General features: G+C 42.0%; 1 protein-coding gene across 1 annotated transcript in view; it reads right to left on the reverse strand.

Moving 5' to 3' along the window:
- Positions 1–2579: 2579 nt before the first annotated feature.
- stumps (DBB domain-containing protein stumps) overlaps positions 2580–21214 on the reverse strand; it is a 46919-nt gene continuing 28284 nt past the window's right edge. Inside the window, exons 4-6 of the mRNA XM_065235386.1 lie at positions 6117–6407; positions 5861–6051; positions 2580–4392 (exon numbers count right to left, since the gene is read on the reverse strand). Coding sequence (XP_065091458.1) covers positions 2734–4392; positions 5861–6051; positions 6117–6407 — 2141 coding nt within the window. The 3' untranslated portion in view covers positions 2580–2733. The remainder of the gene's footprint in view (positions 4393–5860; positions 6052–6116; positions 6408–21214) is intronic.

Here is a 21214-nt window from a genome sequence, read left to right on the forward strand (position 1 = left end):
GCACAAAGCGCTGGAAATTCAACGCGAACTCACATTAATTAAATAATTACAATAGACTAAAATCAATTATTACCTTTTTTGTACAGAATTCACTGAAACAAAACGAACAGACTACGCGGAATTTAAAACTACCTTAGCTACACTGTACAAAGAAAGAAAACGTCTTAGTAAAACTTCTGAAAATAAAACTCACTCACTAAAGTTTAACTACCTTTTAATGCAATTCTAAATGCACAAACGACTTTTAACGAGAACTTAATTCGCGCACTTCAGGGTCCACCCCACCGTTTTTGGCCCTTCATACAGCGATATTGTGAATTCAGATCGGTAGCTCAAATTGATCTTGCTATTAAGTGGAGCTGCATACAAGACAAGATCTTCGAAGGGATGGTGGCTACCTTACATACATACATACATACAACTTAATTCGCGCACTTCTGTTCACCAGCCGATTCGAAAGCGAAATGGACGAGTCAGAGTACCTTTCGCCGAGAAGAAAGTTCCTAACGACATTCTTCTTTAGAAATTAAGGATGCCGATTCTTTTATTCAAAATTTGCGCCAAACTAATCGAATGGCGAAGTATTTCATGGCGCCTTCCGAAAGCATGTGCAATAAAAGCTACTATCTATAAAGATGAGCTTTTTATAGCAAAAGGTTTATCCAGGACACCTAACCATAAATAACGCGTAGCTTCGATATGAAACGCACGAAATATTTCACTACTGAATGAAAATCTAAATGAAAATTTAAATAATGAAATGAATTTTATTTTAAATTTAGTTGAACTTAATCGATAAAATATTTACAGGAAAAAAAAGAAGAAAAACGCACAGCGTTACAATATACTAACATCAAACTGAACATTTCGCCGTAAATAATGAAATTTTCAAAAATGCCTCAAAAGTTGCACTTAGAAAAACTTTTTTATTGAAAGTTTGTCCATCCTAGAATTGTTTTCAAAACTTCTGCTCTCTATTGAAGTTTTTATAAAAAAAATATAAAAAAAAAATCAAAAATACATTTTTTTGTTTTTTTGAATTTTGAGGTTTATTTTTAATTTTTTTTTGTAAAAAAACGAAAAAAAAAATTCCATGTGTATTTTTTTTATAAAGCCTTATTAGTTTACTACAACTACTTCTTAGTAAATTTTTTCTACAACCAACTGTTTTCGAACTACATTTTTTTAAAGTATGTGTGCAAAAACACATAGGCCCTTTCAAAAATTACCCTTGAGTCAAAAGGGTCTCCTCTCCTGCGGAAAATACTTGGTCTATCATACTGAAAATATGGGCAAAGTATCATCCAAATCGAAGATGGTCGAGCACGATTTCAGGTTTTTTCAGCTCATTCTGGATGGAATCCCTCTCTAGATAAATTTTGGAAAAACTGAGTATGCAAAAGTGCTTATTTAGTCAAGGTCTACACATGTTTTCGAATTAAGTTTAGTGTTATTCATCCCATCTATTGTTTCATTGTTGCTTCCAATCAGCAATTACCAATAGCTCAATTCTTGTATTTATTACATTATTCTAGACAGTCCATCAAAGGATGTAAACAATCCCGGGCGGGCCATAAAAAATATATCACCTTTCATAAGTAAGCATTCAAATATCAGGTTGTGCTTCATTACTCTGAATGAGATTCTGCCTTCTTTTGATAACAGCTGGGTCTTTTCACATTCGGGGTAATGTAGCACAATCCATAAATCATAGAATGTTGATCGAAAATTTGTCTAAAATACGTTTAATCCATTTGCATTCTATAAATAAATGTTGCTAGATTTCTTCGGTAATCACTTTGAAAGAAATCTAGCGATGATTGTTTGTTTGTTTACATCTCTCATTCGATGTAGCATTGATGACATCATGAAATTAAATGAGAATTTTTAATGAAAAAGTTGCATATGTTACATACTTTTTATTTAATCACAAACACATTTTTAAATGCACTCTACAGGGGTGGTATGAGCACCTTAGTAAACAACCGTTATAACGAGGATTTATGTATGGTCAGCAATGAACAATTTTTAAACAAAGCAGTTTCATCACAAAGATGCTGTCATGTTTAAAGGGAAGAATGCAAAATCGAAGAATTTAAGTAGAAACTGTTTGAAATATGAGGGGTGCTCATATTTTCCCAAATGGACTTAGGTAATATTTTGTTATGTTTATTAAAAACTAGAAAAACATCGTGTAAATAAATATATACATTTATGTAGCTGCTGACGGAATATTACCGATAAGTCATAAGAAACTACACTTGCAGACACTTGTGATATTTTGAGCTAGTCTAACACTTTTCGAATATTCACACTGTAGAAAAATAAATGTTCAGACTAAAATTAAATTGATTATTCAAGTAGGCTTCAAGCATTAAGCCTGCAGAAGATTTTTGTAAAATATGTTCAAAAAGTTGACCTTATGGCGAAATTGCCCACTTTCCCCTAAATTAATAAAAATAATTCCTGGAAGTAAAACTTTTCATATTTTGTTTTTCTCATTGCATTCGGATATAGTGAACGAAAATAATTACGGAAAAATATTTGCAATATATTTTTCCAACGGAAGAGTCCAGCAGAAGTCCTCCATTATTAGCTTTCAGTGAGTATCGATCATATATATAGGTTATAGGTACCATAGTATATACAGGAGCGTAATAAAATATTTCACTAACATTTATAATACATGCAGTCATTAGCAAGCCTTTTGAAAGTGTACTATAATAATCTTAACTATTTATCATCAATACTAGGAGTTTGTCCATCGTCCGAATTAGATCTAAAAGAACTCAATGAAGGTCTTACGTTTTCTAACTGAGAGTAAATAATTTCGTGACGTTGGATCTTTATAGGTTGCACGTGAGTTTCTGATTCTTTGGTTTCGTCGATGGGGTTCAGCATCGGAGAACATGGCGTATTTACGTAATCATTAGAAGAATCTTGGAAAACTGGTATATTTGAAGGAAAGATAGTGTAGTGTCCATCGGTATTAGAAGATGGGACACATGGACGATCTTTTTCATCAATCGGAGTAGGTGTTCCCGAAGGAGTGATGACTGGTCGCGGAGCCGGAGGAATCATATAGTTATCCATCAAACTGCTTCGGTTGAATTTTCGCTCATCAGAATCCGAATGTGTCCCACTATCCCCAACACTGGCACCACTTAGGGTACTCATGCGACCTGATGATCCGCTAGAAATGCTCTGGAGACTGGTTGAACTGATTGGTCGGTGAGAATTTGGTGAAGGTGAGAGCATTGAGAATTTGATATCATCACAAACATCTGACGGGGTGGTAGCACAAGGATTGTTTTTTTTCGATGGAATATTCTTATTTTTCGTAAACATTTTCTTCATTCTCTCGAATGGGGTCGGTCTCTTTAGCTTTTCTTTCATCTGCTGCTGGATTCGTTCATACTCTTCTCGCATTTTCTGCAGCTGTTCCTGCTTATCCTTGAAGCTTTTCTGCACATCGTTACGTGATTTCCACGAGTCGACCAGTTGCTCCACTTCCTGAATTGTAAAAACGTTATTCTTAAAATCTGTTATTATTTCCAGCAGCTCATCATCCACAGACTTCTTCGACGTATTGCTTTCCTGTCTCTTCAAGGTATTACCCTTCGGTTTGGACTCATGTTCCTGGTCTTTTCTTTTGAAACTCAATCGAAGGTGTGAGATCTCTCTGCCAGCCTCTTGATTTACATTGATTTGCTTATTACTAGGAGTATGTTGATAATCACTGCCGAAATCAAAATTACAATATTCGTGTATGGGGATGTTGGATGGTTGAACCAGATAATCGCTTTCAGATTCAGCGATTTTCACTGGCAGATTAGAAGGATGTGTCATATAATCAAAGTCATTATTGCAAAATACATTACAATTTTCCAACAAATTGGAACACTCTTGGCTAAAAGCGTCACTTTTGTTGACATCACTGGATTCAAAGTATTCGGGCTCCGTTATTCGCAGCTCGTTGAACAGTATACCATGCTCCCGCTCGACACTTTCGTCATGGCTGTTAAGATTATTCAATATCTCCTTATCCTTCTCTGCCTGTTTTTGTGAATCGATTTCAAAGTCCACTTCATCATGGCCACATGCCAAGGCATCTACATTCAAATAATTCAAATTCGAAACCGAATTCATGGTTTCGCACTGACTAGATTCAATATCACTGCCACTGCCATTCATTTCCATGTAACCTTCGCTTTGGTGATGACGCGGTACTCTACCCGCATGCGGTGATGATTTGACCATCATCGGTGACCTCTCTTTTGTATTATGCCCTGACACAGACGCCGATGATTTGGGCTCAATGACTACCTTATGGGGGGAGGCTTCACTGATTCCTTTGAAATAATGGTACATGGTAGTGAACTCATGCATTTGCTGAAAAAGAAGTAAGGGAGCGATTAGTTGCCTATAATTACCTACCTATACTAAAGTGTGGTAAATAATTTTCACAGTCGGGATGACAGAAAATACAACAAAATCGAAATTAAAAGATAACGCCATAAATTATTGAAAAAAGGTCCGATAATAACTGAAAATAAGCATGTGTTTTCACCATTTAAGACTACTGAGCAAAAGCCACAGAGCATACGATCAAATATTTAAAAGAAAAATAATTCTTCTGGTCGCATCAAAATCGGAGAATATATGACAGCATTTTTGGTTGACACTAAAACTGGACTGCTTCAAAAATACAAAAAGTGTGATAAAAGTGCACGTTTACGTCAAATCGTTTTCTTGCTTCATAAGGATTAAGGAATAAGTGCAACGACGACAACAAAACGATTTGATGTAAACGTGCACTTTTAACACTTTTTAACCGCGTTTATTTTTCCAGAAGCTCAAAACGGAAAAAGTCACTGAAAAATCTTGTTTTCTTTTAAATTTTCTCAAAAGACCCCGCTTCGATTTACATTTTGTGAATAATGTTGAAATTGTCCTCAAATCTGGTTCAAAGTGTTAGATAATAAATTGCTTAAAAGCATTTTTTAATTTATTTTATGTTTTTACCTAATTTTACTAAACATATGTAAATTTATATATAGGGGAAATGATATGACTCCAATGTTAGCCTATGGATCTATGGCTAAAAATCTGATATTTATCAATTTTATCTAGATGAACGCGTCATTGATATCAACTGATATCAAAAATCATGCCATGAAAACAAGTATACAGAAATGTCTAGTAAGTCCAATTCTTTACACCCAATAACTGTAATTTGTAATCTGAGAGGGCACTACCAACCACTAGTCGAGTTTGCGTGAAATTTGTCTTGGGTATATTGGACAACATCAACTTGATTTTCATCGGCTGAGTCTAAAACAGAACGGGTGATTCTGATAGTCTCCGTGCCTGAGGATGATTTTTTTTTGTTATCTAATATGCAATCGTGATAAATACATTTTGTAGCTGGGCATCATGACTAACATTCGAAAAAGATCTAAAATAATGGTAATATATCCAGCTTTCCACGCTCGACGATGGCGGCCTGCACTGGTTTTGAAATGCATCGTTTACAAACTGGAACTCGAGGTTTGACTTTTCACTCCTCTCTTTCCCTCTCCAAGGAACAGAGGAAAATGAAAAAAAAAATGTGTCAAAGCGTGGAAAAGTGGATCCGAAAACAAACGTTGCAGAAATCGTCGCCATAAGAATTTCCAATCTGAAGTGATGTCTATGAGAAAACTATTTTTGAAATTTGTATTTACCACCTAGGTCAATTTGAACTTAATAAAAATATTAGAAAATGGTTAGAATCCGAGATACAACATTTTGAAAAAAGTGTCGCGTTCATTTTCAGTGTGGTTCTCGCAGAGATAATTTATGTAGTAATAAAACTTACCGAAAAATTCTTGAAACTGTTTGCCAGTTTGAAATGACCTCCTATCTCCGCCAGGTCAGAAGGAGTACGGCCAGAAATGTTCCTCATTTCACAGGCAACATCTCCTCCAGGACAGTCCATCAGTTGAAGGCATAATCTCTCGAGTCCCCAATAGGCGGCAAAGTGTAGTAGAGTCGGATATTCTTCTGGATCTAATAAATCGCAGTAATTATTGGTAATTTTGTTAATGCAAAATTACAAAAATAGAAATACTAACTTGCTTCTCGGTGTGACTTCGGGTGATCAACAGTGTCAACGGAATTCAGTAGATGAAAGTTGGGCGGTATATTCCGTTGAAAAGATTGCAACAGGTATGTGTCCAACTTATCCCGATCCGAAATGGCGATGCCAATCGACTGACAGAGAAACTCCATCGGTGCGTCATGTGCTTTCAATATCTGTTCGAGCTCACGTAAACGACTCTCACATTTGAGAGGCCGACTACCAAGATCAACGTTGTTCCTTTCCAGTCGAATGCCAATCATCATTGAAATTTCCATGCATGACTCTAAAAGTAGAAAATAGTAATGGTTAATATGCTTGGTGAGATGAATTCCCAAACAAAATATGATAACACTGTACTGCGCGAATTTCAATTACTTTCTTATGGTCTTCTGATTTAAAGTCCACAGTAAAATGTAAAAATCTTCATACAATTTGTAGGGTAATGTCTTTTCGTTGGACCCATCCAAACATAAATCATGGTTGGACTCATTTTAACTAGTGCTAATTTAGTCCATATGTTCTAAGAAACTTCCTCTAAAAGCTCATTACTATAAAAAAAATACAATTTTTCAAATAATATCGGTTTTATTATGTTTTTAAAAACAGTCCCACTTTTATCTCATTTTCTCATCAACTTGGTTCCACAATATGAATGTTTTGTTACATGTTCAAAAGTTTTCTGCAGTATAATAATACTTAAAGTGGTAAACTTCATGTTAGCAGATTATTAATGCATTAATTCATATTGATTCATATTTGTGTCATGGTTGAACCTACGCTGTATCATGGTTGGACCTAGTTGTTTCCTCCATTGTCCGTCAGCTGTGCTTACAATTTCCTTCGCACGCAGCAGTTTTGAATCGATGTTATCTCGTCGCGGCTATTAGCACAGAACAAACTTAAAAAAAAGATTTTCTATTTACTTTCCTAGACACAACTTTCTTAAACATAGGGCATAGAGGAAATAGATAAATTCTCATGTGATTTGAGGCATTGCATGATGAATTTTGATCCAAGTCTGAAAGTGGCCACTTCCCTGGGGGTTTCAAAACATAGCCAGGTGTAGCCAACGGCCCTGAGCCTTCAAATAACTAGCGTTGAACTATGTTTTGAATTCTAATGTGATTTGAGGTGTCACATGATGAGTTTTATTCGTTTGAGAGCAGAACTAGCCTCATGCCCCATATAAACCAGAGCATGTTCTGGCCATGTTTCCGGAACTGGTTAACATACACACACACATACATACACATACACGCGGTTACTTGCGGGCTTCCCAAGCGTACACATGCACTTACACTTTATATAATAGGTCCAACCATGATGCATTTTTACATACGGCCTCCCAGTGTGGCAGCAAGGCACGCTATTCCAAATACGGGGAGAAGCATGAGGATGGCGCCTGTGCATTGCACCAAAATGCGTGTACTGCAAAGAAACTCCTCCTCATGGTCCCCCCTTCGTGTCCGATGTACAAACAACGCGGGGAGAAACTACACACTTAGAAATACCTAATTTTACACGTGACGGAATCCATCTTTGACATAATGGATGAGACGTAAACAAAAATGTCATGTAAAATTAAGTGCTCCGAGACTGAAAAGTTCATTACTCGACGAAAAGTACATTTGATTTAGCTGAATTTCGCGTCTATTATGACTCAATTTTATGTCATAATTGACGCTCGTATATGTCAGTCTCAGAGCACCTAAATTTACATGAATTTTTCTAAGTGTGTACAACGCTCACTTAAGGAACGTTCCAGACAGTCTTTTGCAAAAAAGCCATCGACCAACGACAAAAATCCCTTTTCTCTTTTGTCAGATGACGAGATTGACTCTGACTTGGCTGAGGAGGGAACTTCTTTCCGTTTTCTGGAAGGTTCTGCATGGAAACGAAAACGCATCCGTTCGCGGAAAGTTGCAAATCAAGAACCCCAAATCAGCTTGCCCAAATCAAGGAGTGGCGGAAAAAAGGAGACTTCTACTCCTCCTGGATTCCGCAGAACTGACTATACCCAGGATTTTCCACCTCTCCCGGGAACTTCCAAAACCCCTGATGTCTCAGTTTTAAGAACACAAGTCCCTTCTTCAACTGGGTTGTTCTCATTTGATAACATTGTGGACGGTATCGATATTTCTGATCCTCTGAAAAGCATTGTCCTGGCAATGCTTCCTACTGTGAAGACACTCTTGAAGCAATTGACATTGAAGTGGTTCCTCCTCCTTACTATTACTATTACTATTACTATTACTATTACTATTACCATTACCATTACTATTACTATTACTATTACTATTACTATTACTATTACTATTACTATTACTATTACTATTACTATTACTATTACTATTACTATTACTATTACTATTACTATTACTATTACTATTACTATTACTATTACTATTACTATTACTATTACTATAACTATAACTATAACTATTACTATTACTATTACTACTATTACTATTACTATTACTATTACTATTACTATTACTATTACTATTACTATTACTATTACTATTACTATTACTATTACTATTACTATTACTATTACTATTACTATATTACTATTACTATTACTATTACTATTACTATTACTATTACTATTACTATTACTATTACTATTACTATTACTATTACTATTACTATTACCGGACAAGCGAAACGGACAACGACATCGATCGACTTGAAGGGAGGGAAAGTGTAGTACCTCCTTCACTCTCACAGGAGAGAGCGCGGCAGGCTGGAGGATCCATCCGGGACGTCTTACCCCAACCCGTTGATGGAGAATCCCCCTCTGCGGTCGATTATGAAACATTAGAGCAACATACCACTTACCTACCTACCATAATACCACCTCGATATCACTCGCTTACATCCAATACACCCATATGGCCACTTTCCAACGAAAGCAGCCGTCGGCATATAGTGCCAAGCGAAAATCCACCGTCAGCCAACACTAGCTACCACAACATTGTGAGTGCCACCGGTAACCGGTTCGGAAATTTTTCCGCCGGTGAAGTTCGTCGTCAGACAGCATTCCGAAATCGGTGTGGGGAGGGAGAGCGTGAAGTAACCTCCCCCCTTCCCAGGAGGGAAGTGGATGTCCAGGGGGACGAGAGTGGGACCAGTCACGAGTGTCTTACACCCTCTGTTTCCTCCTGGAATCCAGCCGATATGTCAAGTCCAACGCGTAGACCGTCAGCATCATCTTCGTCATCAGCAACAGTCAGCAGTAGTCATCCCACGAAATGTATTGCCCTCCAGTGGAACATACGTGGTCTACGTGCCAACATCAGCGAGCTCAAATTGCTCATCAGCCAGCATGAAACGTCCGTTATAGCGCTGCAAGAGACGAAAGTGGATAATCGTGTGGTCGCGCCAGACTTTGCCGGCAAGAACTACACCCTGCTTCTTCAAACCGGTAGTCGTCAGTACTGGCAGCAAGGAGTGGGCCTTGCCATCCGTGAAGGGGTTCCATTCGAGCGCATCGATATCGATTATGATATACAAGCCATTGCAGTTCGCATCCATCTTCCGACGCCAATGACGGTAGTGTCAATCTACATATCTCCGAAATCCCAGCAACAGTGCCAAACAGAACTAAATGATTTCTTGGAGCGTCTGCCCGTGCCAATGTTGGTACTTGGCGACTTCAATGCGCACCATCCCGCATGGGGTTCTACGGCATCGAATGCGCTTGGCCGCTACATCGCTGAAAAGACACTGACGGAACATCTGATAATCCTGAATGACGGATCACACACGCGGGTGGATCCAGCAAACGGTTTATTTTCTGCCATAGATCTTTCGATCTGTTCGGAGGTGCTAGCTCCCAGATTTATCTGGCGAACACTTCCGGATACCCACAGCAGCGACCACTTTCCAATCACCGTCTCTTCACCTGAATTCTCACAGATCGCAACGAAGCGAAGAAGATGGCTCTACGACCAAGCAGATTGGACATTCTTCGAACGACTGACTTCCAGCAGCATCAAACCGGATGACGAGATTGGCGTTAATGAGTTCGTAGATCGGATATTATCAGCAGCAACCGCTAGCATTCCTCGAACATCAGGACGAGTTGGTTCCAAATCGGTACCGTGGTGGTGCCCGGAAGTGAAAACGACGATTAAGCGGCGTCGAAAACTTCTGAGAGCACTGAAGCGCAGCAGAACAGCAGGATCGGACACAGCGGATGTTTTGAAGCAATTCCAGGAAGCGAAGGCAGCGGCTAAGAAGGCAGTGAAGGAAGCTAAGGAACATTCGTGGGAGGACTTTGTCGGAAAAATATCACCTAGCAGCACAACGGCAGAAATGTGACGGACGATGAACACCCTGAGAGGCAAACGACAATACAGCAAGGCGGTTATCAAGCGACCCGATGGCTACACGGAGAAGGTGGAAGAAATAGCAGAAGAACTGGTCGAGCACTACTGTGAGAGATCAGCGACCTCAAGCTATCCCCAACTGTTTCAAACAGCGAAGGAAAGAGCGGAACGGGATCGCGTGGATTTTCTTCCGGACAACGACGAGATATATAACGCGGACTTCACCCTGGATGAGCTTCTGTGGGCACTCGACAAAGGACGTAGTGTCTCTACAGGTCCTGACTCGGTAGGGTATCCGATGATCCGACGTCTGCCTGTATCCGTCAAAATTGCACTGTTGCAGCTTCTAAACAGAATCTGGTGTAGTGGCGTTTACCCTATCAGCTGGCGAACCGGAATAATAGTGCCGATTCCGAAGCCAAACTGTTCTGAATCTGGACCTGCTGCTTTCCGACCTATCACTTTGACCAACTGCATCGCAAAGGTGTTCGAACGTATCGTGAACCGCAGATTGACGACTAAGTTGGAGTCGAATGGACGACTGGATAAGAGGCAGCACGCCTTTAGAGCTGGGAGAGGCGTCGATACATACTTGGCGGAGTTGGATAGGTCATTGCCAAATCGGGACGAACACTGCTTGATTGCATCACTTGATCTGTCGAAAGCGTACGACACCAACGTCGCCGTACCAAGGATTGATTCCATCAATAACATGAACCAAGTCTTTCGTCAGCTATGGGAAGCACGTTGGGCACAATGGACAGATGTGAAGCTGAAGGAGGTCAAAAGGGAAACGAAGAAGTGGATCGATCAGTACAGCTCTGCCGATCAACGCATACTCACTCGTCTGCGCATTGGTCATACTAGGGTTACGCATGAATTTCTGCTGAAGAAAACAGCTCCGCCAGCATGTGAATGCTGTGGAACCGTTGTTGACGTTCGTCACATTATTCTGCACTGCAGGAAATTTGCAGTAATCACTCTGAACACACCCACACACTGTTTACACAAAAACAAATTCAACTGACATGAATGCATCCGCAGGATGTAAAATGTCAATAATAAAGATCAACAACAACAACAATTATTATTCATTCGAGTTCGGTTTTTTCGTTCCAAAAACGCGATTAGCAACAAGTGGATAGTTTTTTTTTTTTTTTTTTTTTTTTTCTTTATTTAAGAGAGCAAGTGGATAGTGATTACTAGTGTCTAACACTAAAGTCCGATCATAATCGGCGAAGATTTCAGTGAAATAAGTGCGACTAAAGTGCCTCTGCCAGCAGCAATAGTGACAACAACGGCGCGCCATCGCATCGTTCTACCGGTGTGTAGTGTGGCCCATTGTGGTTTCGCTGCTGTGTGACCCGAGTTGCAAGAGGTGTTCAAGTGCGAACAAACCGATTTTTTTCGGTTTTTGGTGAAAAGTTTGTTGACAGAATCGGAAGGTCGGAAAAATTATTTTTTGACCTTGTGTGTTGTGGTATAGCCGTTGAAGGGGATAATAAGGTAAGAAAAACCCTTATTTTTCTATTTTTATTATCTTTGGGGTAGGCAACGGGTGACCGTCCAAGTAACAATTCTGGTTTTATGAGGGTTCTGTAGACCATGATTTAGACTTGTAGAATGCTATAAAACCTCTATAAAACTTGCAATGTTACTTGGGCGTTGTCTTTTTTCATTGATTTCTTCCAACGTGCAACTGGTTGCGGTAGTAGTGGTAGATTAAAGGAGTGTGGCCATGACGGCCGCAAGTAGCGGTGACCCTTGCGGGTCTGGGAGAAGACTGCCAACGTTCATGGATCCTACGAACAAGTTCGGAGAATTCACGTATCTACAACTGATCGGAAAGGACAATGCGCCACTGCCGAAAAATCCTTTTTTAATCGGCAAATCAGTTGAAAAAGTCGCAGGTGATCCTATCGAAGGTGCGTCAACTGAAGCGCAAGGTACCAGGTACACCCTAAAAGTTCGTAACCCTTTCCAGGTTGAAAAATTGTTGAAGATGACAGCATTGATCGATAACACTGAGGTTTTGGTCCAGCCACATCCAAACCTGAACGTTAGTCGCTGCGTCATTTCCTGTTTCGAGTTGATTGACATAGAGGAAAAAGATGTACTGCTGGAACTTATCAGGCAGAGGGTGATTCGTGTTCAACGAATTACGCGTAATGATAACGGTAGCCGTGTCAACACGTCCACTTTAATTCTTACTGTTGCTAAATGTAATTATCCCGACAATTTTAAGATTGGTCTTTTGAGTGTTGCTACCGGGCCTTACTACCCAAACCCGCTGCTATGTTATGGTTGTTTCCGTTATGGTCATCCGCGTGTCCGTTGTCCTGGTCCACAACGTTGTCTGCATTGTTCCGCCGAGCGCCATGTTGAAGAGAATGAGGAATGTGGAGAAGCTGCCCACTGCATTAACTGTGAAGGACCGCATTGTCTGAACAATCGCCAGTGCCCCGTTTACAAAAAGGAGACGGATGTTATCCGTATCAAGGTCGATCGCAATCTCACGTACCCGGAAGCACGCAAGCAGGTTGAAGCAGGAGTGAGAAGCTACGCAGCAGCAGCAGCCCAGCCAAGTTTCGATCGTCAAAAGCTCGAACAACTCGAGAGAGAGAGATGAAGAAGAAAGATGCCCAGATTGCTAATCTGTTGGAAGCAATGAAGCGAAAGGACGAGAAGATCGACAAGCTGATTGCCCATATCAAAAACATGTGCCATGCGGAAAGCCAACCAGCTCAACAACCACAACAGCAGCAGTAACAACAGCAGCAACAACAACAGCTACAACAGCAGCAACAACAGCAGCAGCAAGTCAGAGAGTCGCGAACAGCGGGACCATCCATGCATCTAAGGACCCGCTCACCTGCAGTTGTAGAAATGAAACAAAGTCAACCTGTGAAGAAGAAAAAACGCAACAAGTCGAACAGTACATCACCCGGTTGCCAAAGTCCTCCTTTGAAGAAAGTAATCGCCGAACAAAACCCACCGCACGATTCCGAAACTGTAAGTATCGACGAGGAGTCTGAAATCGACGAAACGCCCCCTAGCCAGCAAAATCGACGACATCAACTCCTCTAATTACACAATGAGCAGTATTAATGACCAAGCAACGAACACGGACAACGATTTGGACCATCGATTTGGAAGCAGGGAATGTGTAGTACCTCTTCCACTCTCACAAGCGAGAGCGCAGCAGGTGGGAGGATCTGTCCGGGACGTCTTACCCCAACCCGTTGATAGAGATTCCCCCTCTGCGATCCATGTTAATGTAACGGATTTTTCGAACACCTACCTACCTACCAACCAACCACAACCACACGTATGCACTTCGCCATCACCCCAACGTCACGAAGCTTTTTCCATTTCGGAAACAGCAACAGCGCTAACTAGCAATCACAACAGTGTTGGCAACAACACTCCTAGTAGCCGGTTTGGGTCTGCTCCGGGGGAAAGAACGCCCATGCAGTTTTCCTCTCGACATACCGCCGGTGAATTTCGTTCCTTCCATACAATCGATCCTAGTAACCGGCATTCCACCGGTGAAGTGCGTCGAGATACATCGACACCGTCATCATCACTGCAACAACCAGTATCGCAAAATCGGTGTGGGGAGGGAGAGCGTGAAGTAACCTCCCCCCCTCCCAAGGATGGGAGCGGATGTTCAGGGGGCAGCAGGTGGGACCTGTCACGAGTGTCTTGCACCTTCTACCTCCTCCTGGAATCCGGTCGAAATTTCTACTCGAGTGCACAGTTCATCATCATCATCGTCTTGTTCGTCATCACTATCATCCCCGGATAGTCGCCCTGGCGGTTGTTTTGCCCTGCAATGGAACCTGCGAGGACTACGGGCCAACATTAACGAGCTAAAACTCCTCATTGCCGACCATGAACCCTCCATGGTAGCGCTTCAGGAGACCAAGGTGAATCAAAATGTGTTACAGCCAGACTTTGTTGGAAGGAACTACACGCTCCTCTTAGAGTCGAGCAGTGTACACCACTGGCAGCACGGGGTAGGCCTTGCTATCCGGGAAGGTATACCTTTCGAGCGCGTGCAAATTGATACCACTTTACAGCTCGTAGCTGCACGCATCTACGCACCGATGCAGGTAACAGTAGTATCCATTTATATTCCGCCGAGTGCAATCCAGGGTAGTCAGGCCGCACTGAATGAGTTGTTCGAGCAACTAAACGGTCCTGTTATATTTCTGGGTGACTTCAACGCGCACCATCTCGCTTGGGGGTCAAAAACATCAACCGCTCTCGACAGATTCATTGCCGAAAAAACAACCAACTAGTTATTCTCAACAACGGCTCCCCTACTCCTATCGATCCGGCTACAGGTAGCACTTCGGCAATCGACCTGACGTTCTGCTCCGAGTATCTGGCCCGTAGATTTACTTGGCAAACCCTTTCGGACACATTCAACAGCGACCACTTTCCTATAACGATGTCCATTCCCGGGTGGTCGTATTCGCGAACGACGCGACGAAAATGGCTCTACGAACAAGCCGACTGGTCGTTATACGAAAGCATCACAGCCGAAAGTATTCGATCAAGTGTCAATCAACAGTTTCACCGAAATGATTTTCGACGCAGCGACTAAGTCCATACCACGAACCAGCGGTCGTGTTGGACCTAAAGCGGTATCATGGTGGTGCCCCGAAGTAAAGACGGCTATTCGACGGCGAAGAAAAAGTTTGCGATCCCTGCGACGTCTACTACTTTCCGACACAGACCAACACGAAGCACTGACTAGATTCCAGGAAGCCAGAGCAGTGGCACGACAGGCTATCAACCAGGCCAAAACGCAATCGTGGGAAAACTTCGTAGCGAAAATCTCACTAGCTCAACCACCGATTTGTGGAGGACGGTCAACACTCTGCGAGGCAGTCGACAACAACGCACCGTAGTGCTCAAGCGAGCAGATGGATTCACGGACAAGCCCGAAGAAGTAGCGGAAGAATTAGCGAAATGCTATAGTGGAAGATCAGCAACCTCTAGCTACTCTTCATCTTGCCAGATGGTTAAGACAGCAGCCGAACGAGAATCCATGGATCAAACACCGACACCGATCGATGATGTATACAACATCGATATCACGCTTAATGAACTTCTGTGGGCCCTCGACAAAGGGTGAGGTGCTTCGACAGGTCCTGACTTAATTGGGTATCCGTTACTCCAACGTTTACCACTATCCATGAAAATGACGCTTTTTGAGCTTCTTAACAGAATCTGGGACGAGGGTGTGTTTCCCGTTAGCTGGCGGAATGCTGTCGTCGTACCCATTCCAAAACCGCACTGCAACGACTCCGGACCTGATGCTTTCCGTCCAATATCGCTCACCAGTTGCATGGCGAAGCTGTTCGAACGGATTCTCAATCGTCGTTGACCACCGAACTAGAATTGAGTGGACGTCTTGACAAACATCAGCACGCCTTTCGTACAGGCCGCGGCACTGATACCTATTTTGGCGAGTTGGAAAGATCGCTGCCAACCCAAGATGAACACTGCCTGATAGCTTCCTTGGACCTGTCGAAAGCATACGATACTACCTGGCGACACGGAGTTCTGCGGATACTAAAATCATGGCGATTACGTGGGCGGATGATGAACATGCTGCAAAGCTTCCTTTCGGAAAGGACATTCCAGGTGTCCGTAGGAGGACATATGTCTCGCAAACACCAGCTGGAAAATGGAGTACCACAGGGTTCCGTTCTATCAGTGACGCTGTTTCTCGTCGCAATGCAGCCTATCTTCCAGGTAATACCGAGAGGAGTCGACACTCTTCTGTACGCAGACGACATTCTCCTCGTCGTACGAGGGGCAAAAAGTGAAGGACTACATCGCAAACTACAAGCCTCAAAGCTGTCGACAAGTGGACGAAAAGCGTTGGATTCAGCATATCAGCAACAAAGTCCTACATTTTTTATTGCAGTCCGAATGCACGTCGAGAACCTGGAAGTAACATCGTGATAGACCGAGTATGCATCCCGAAGACAAACCGTTTAAGAGTCCTGGGTGTAACCCTAGACCGAACTCTGAGCTTCAAACCTCACTGTCAAATGGTGAAGAAAGCGTGCGAACCTCGGTTACGAATCCTTCAGATGATCGGTGCCAAACTTCCGCGTGGCGATCGAAAATCGCTACTGCAGGTGGGATCGGCCCTAGTGACCGCGAAACTGATGTACGGTATTGGAATAGTTAGCCGAGGAGGACCAGTAACGCTACAGAGTCTCGCTCCAGCCTACCATAAAATGGTACTGTTTGCTTCCGGAGCCTTCGTCACTAGCCCGATACAATCGTTCATGGCTGAAGCGGGCACCTTACCGTTCGAACTGCTAGCAGCACAATCCATAGCGCGAATTGCAATTCGGATACTAGCAAAGAATCAGAACAACAACAGCCTCCCTCTCATTCGACGAGCATCGGATCGCCTCAATGAGCTGACAAACTCAGCTCCCCGCTGTCGGTCAACTTGTACGGCAGACCGATTGTCCGTGGCACACTGTGGGACGTTAAAAAATGTGTACGAGCCGGCGATCCTCCAGAGAAAGTCCACCCGGTAGTGCAACAACTACTGTCGACCCACTTCCATCGATCAACCGTCGTCTACACCGATGGATCCAAACACGACAACACTGTAGGTGCCGCATTCCATAACAATGGTTTAGCGGGAAAGTACAGCCTCCCAAAAGAATGTAGCGTTTTTTCTGCGGAGGCGTACGCCATTAAGATGGCTGTTTCCATTCCGAATATTTCGAACGAGTTTGTCATTCTAACGGACTCTGCAAGTTGTCTCCAGGCCTTAGAAGCTGGAACATCTAAGCACCCATGGATTCAGGAAGTGGAGCAAATATCACGAAACAAATCCGTCCGTTTCTGCTGGATACCTGGACACGCCGGCATCCACGGAAACAACGAAGCTGATCGGTTGGCAAACATGGCGAGAACACAACCTCCCATTGATGTACCAATCCCAGGCGATGATGCGCTGAGAATGGTGATGCAAAACATTCGCCAACGATGGAACGACCAACGGTTCGCGACCAGAGACTCCAAACTAAGAGAAGTCAAAGACGACACGCACAAGTGGACGGAACGGGGAAACACTTTCGACCAGCGTGTGCTAACACGACTAAGAATTGGTCACACGCGGCTAACCCATACGTACTTGTTGAAGAAGGAAGCCCCGCCCAGTTGTTGTGGAACGGTTTTAGACGTCCGACACGTGATTTTGCAGTGCAAAAACTATCAAAGGCAATGACAAGAGAACAGCATTGACACAACAAGCTTACGATATGCGCTAGGAAACTCTGAGGAGCAAACCACAAATATGCTGAATTTTCTTCGGCAAACTGGACTGTACCGGAAAATTTGAAGGATGTAGAGAAAAGAAGAAGGAACAGCCGAAACCCGGTGTAATGGCAATGAAGATTAAGCAGATAACGTAGCAAGAAAGGAAGGAAGAATGTGAAGAAGATGGAGCAGCTGAAGCCCAGTGTAGCGGCAAGAAGGCAAAGCAGTTAACGAAACAAGGAAGGAAGGAAGAATGTGAAGAAGATGGAGCAGCCGAAACCCGGTGTAGAGGCAAGAAGGTGAAACAGTTAACTGAGCAAGGAAGGAAGGAAGAATATGATGAAGGCAAACATGTAACTGGATGAAGATCAAGTAAAGAAAATGAAGGTCATCAAGAATACAAAGCGGATAGCGGATGGAAGAAAAAGAAGAAGAAGAAGATCAAAAGAAAATTATGATGAAGTAAAGGCGGAACGCAAGATTAAGTGGAAAAATACGAAGAAGATCAAGAAGATAAAGCGGAAAATAACAAAATGCAGAAGACGACACCGATGGAAATCTGGAGAAATCGTGAAGACGTGGAAGAGGAAACCAAAGCAATGGAATTAAAGAAGGATGAAGAAAGAAGATGATGAAGAAGTAAAAAAAATAATTTGAAGTATGGTGAGAAGAAAGAAGAAGATAGTGAATGAAGAAGAATACCATTAAGCAACAAATAATCAGAAGTGAAGAAGATATAAGAAGATGACGCAGCCAATTCAGCAAGATGAAGGAGACCCGTCAACAAAATAACAAGAAGCGGACGAAGGCTACGAACAAAAACGAAGATGATGCAGAAAGAAGATGAAGAAAAGGTAGAAGAAGTAAAAGTGAAATTAATTGAGAAGCAGAAGTGAAAGAGATGAAATGTAATGATCAACGAAGAACCAGAAGGAGACAAAACAAAGCTAAGTGCAATTAACCATAAACACTTACACTCACACCCAGGCATGGAAAATCATTTGCATTCATTTCGTGCATTCATTCACATTCATTTGCCCCTAACTTTTTTCATCAACAGAATTCCGCAAAAAGATGTATGGAGCTTTTGTAGATTTTATTATTAGCTACAACTTTTGTTAAAAATTCAAATCCGTATCTCTTATGCATGACGAACCAGAGCAAACAGAATCCACTACTGTTTTTCAGTGAATGTATTTTACATTCACTGAAAAACAGTAACGAGTTCTGCCCGCTCTGATTCGTGATGCATAAGAGATACAGATTTGAATTACAAGCAAAAGTTGTAGCTTATAACAATACCTACTAAAGCTCTATACATAATTTTGTGGAATGCTGTTGATCAAAAAAGTTAGAGGCAAATGAATGTAAATGAATGCATGAAATGAATGTAAATGATTGTCCATGCCTGCTCACACCCACACATCATTACACTAAACTGAAACAGACATGAATGCATCTGCGGATGAAAAGTGTCTTAAATAAATACAAAAAAATATTATTATTATTATTATTATTATTATTATTATTATTATTATTATTATTATTATTATTATTATTATTATTATTATTATTATTATTATTATTATTATTATTATTATTAGACTCATTTGAGTTTTAAGTCCACAATAATGATTGTGATACATTTGCTCTTTGTGAAACTTGGCTCTCTTCTGATATAGATCTTCCTTTTTATGAATTTTAACATTATTCGATTAGATCGCGAGGATTCGCGTGGAGGAGGGGTACTTTTGGGGATCAAAAAGTTCCGTTCCTTCTATAGCGTGAATCTTCCACAATTTCCAGTTATTGAAGTTGTCGCATGTCAGGCTATTTTTAAAGATAAGAGCCTTTGTATTGCTTTTGTTTATATTCCTCCTAGAGCCGTTGTTAATCGAAAACAACTTTCAATTATATGTTCAGTACTTCCTGCTCCACGGTTGATTATGGGAGATTTTAATTCCCACGGTACAGGCTGGGGGGAACTGGATGATGACAACCGTTCTACTTTGATGTATGACCTCTGCGACAGCTTCAATATGACAATTCTTGACAATGGAGAAGTAACACGTTTGGCTGGCCCATCATCGAATAGAAGTAGATTAGACCTCACACTTTGTTCTAATGCATTATCGTTGGATTGCACGTGGAATGTGATCCAAGATCCCCACGGTAGTGATCACTTGCCGATCAAAGTTTCAGTTGCCCACTCAATCCGTCGGAAACCGTTAACGTCGTGTACGATCTTACCCGTAATATCGATTGGACAAAGTTCAAGACTGTGATCGATGAAGCACTAACGTCGGTAGAAGGGCTTCCACCATTGGAGGAATATAACTTCCTCTCCAATCTGATCTTGGACAGCGCGCTTCAAGCTCAAACTCGGCCGGTTCCAGGAACGTCTTTCCGTAGGAAACCTCCTTCCCCTTGGTGGGACCAGCAATGCACTGAGGTTTATCGTAAACTTTTCCGGAAACGTGGGACACCGGTACATTTCGAAGCATACTCGGTTCTTGAACGTGAGCTCAAGAGCCTCATTAAAGCCATGAAACGCGGATACTGATGGTAATTCGTAGACAGATTATCGCGCGGAATGTCGATGAATACGCTTTGGAACGCGGCGCGAAGGATGCGTAACCGGTCTTCAAACAACGAGAGCGAGGAGAATCGGATCGTTGGATTCTCAAGTTCGCGCGAAAAGTGTGTCCTGATTCCGTGCCAGAACGGATGATTCCTCGCGAAACGACGAATTTGGTAGACGAGATCAGCCAGCTCTCAATCGCGCTCCTTTCGTGTAGCAATTCGGCTCCGGGGATGATAGGATCAAGTTCAACTTGTTAAAGAACCTCCCAGACGTCGCTAAGAGGCACATGTTGAACTTGTTTGGTCAGTTCCTGGAGCTCAATATTGTCCCGGATGATTGGAGGTGGGTGAGAGTTATAGCTATTAAAAAGCCTGGCAAACCCGTGCTTTCGAAAATTGTTGGAGAAAATTATTCTTTTTCGCTTGGACAAATGGGTTGAGACGAACCACCTACTTTCAGATACTCAATTTGGTTTCCGTAGGGACAAGGGAACGAACGAGTGCCTCGCGTTGCTTTCCACAGAAATTCAGTTGGCTTTTGCTAAAAAAAAAAAGCAAATGGCTTCTGTGTTCTTGAATATTAAGGGGGCTTTTGATTTTGAACATTTCTTGCAAGCTGCTAGTTTACGTGAAAAGGAAGTTTACATGTATGAATGTTTGCATGCATGGATGTTTACATCGCCAGTAAAATTCAGAATTTTTTGGTGTGTGTCTTAGTGACAACTGCACGTTGAGACAACTTGCAGATGACGGCGTAGTGTCTGTCACAGGGCCCAAAGGGGTCGACCTGCAAGGACCCTTACAGGATACCTTAGACAGTTTGTCTACTTGGGCGATTCAGCTAGGTATCGAATTCTCCACGGAGAAA

Source organism: Ochlerotatus camptorhynchus, unplaced genomic scaffold (genome assembly GCF_037179485.1).
Source record: "Ochlerotatus camptorhynchus isolate MF236.1 unplaced genomic scaffold, CSIRO-AGI_Acam_v1.1 ptg000477l, whole genome shotgun sequence".
Lineage (NCBI taxonomy): Eukaryota > Metazoa > Arthropoda > Insecta > Diptera > Culicidae > Ochlerotatus > Ochlerotatus camptorhynchus.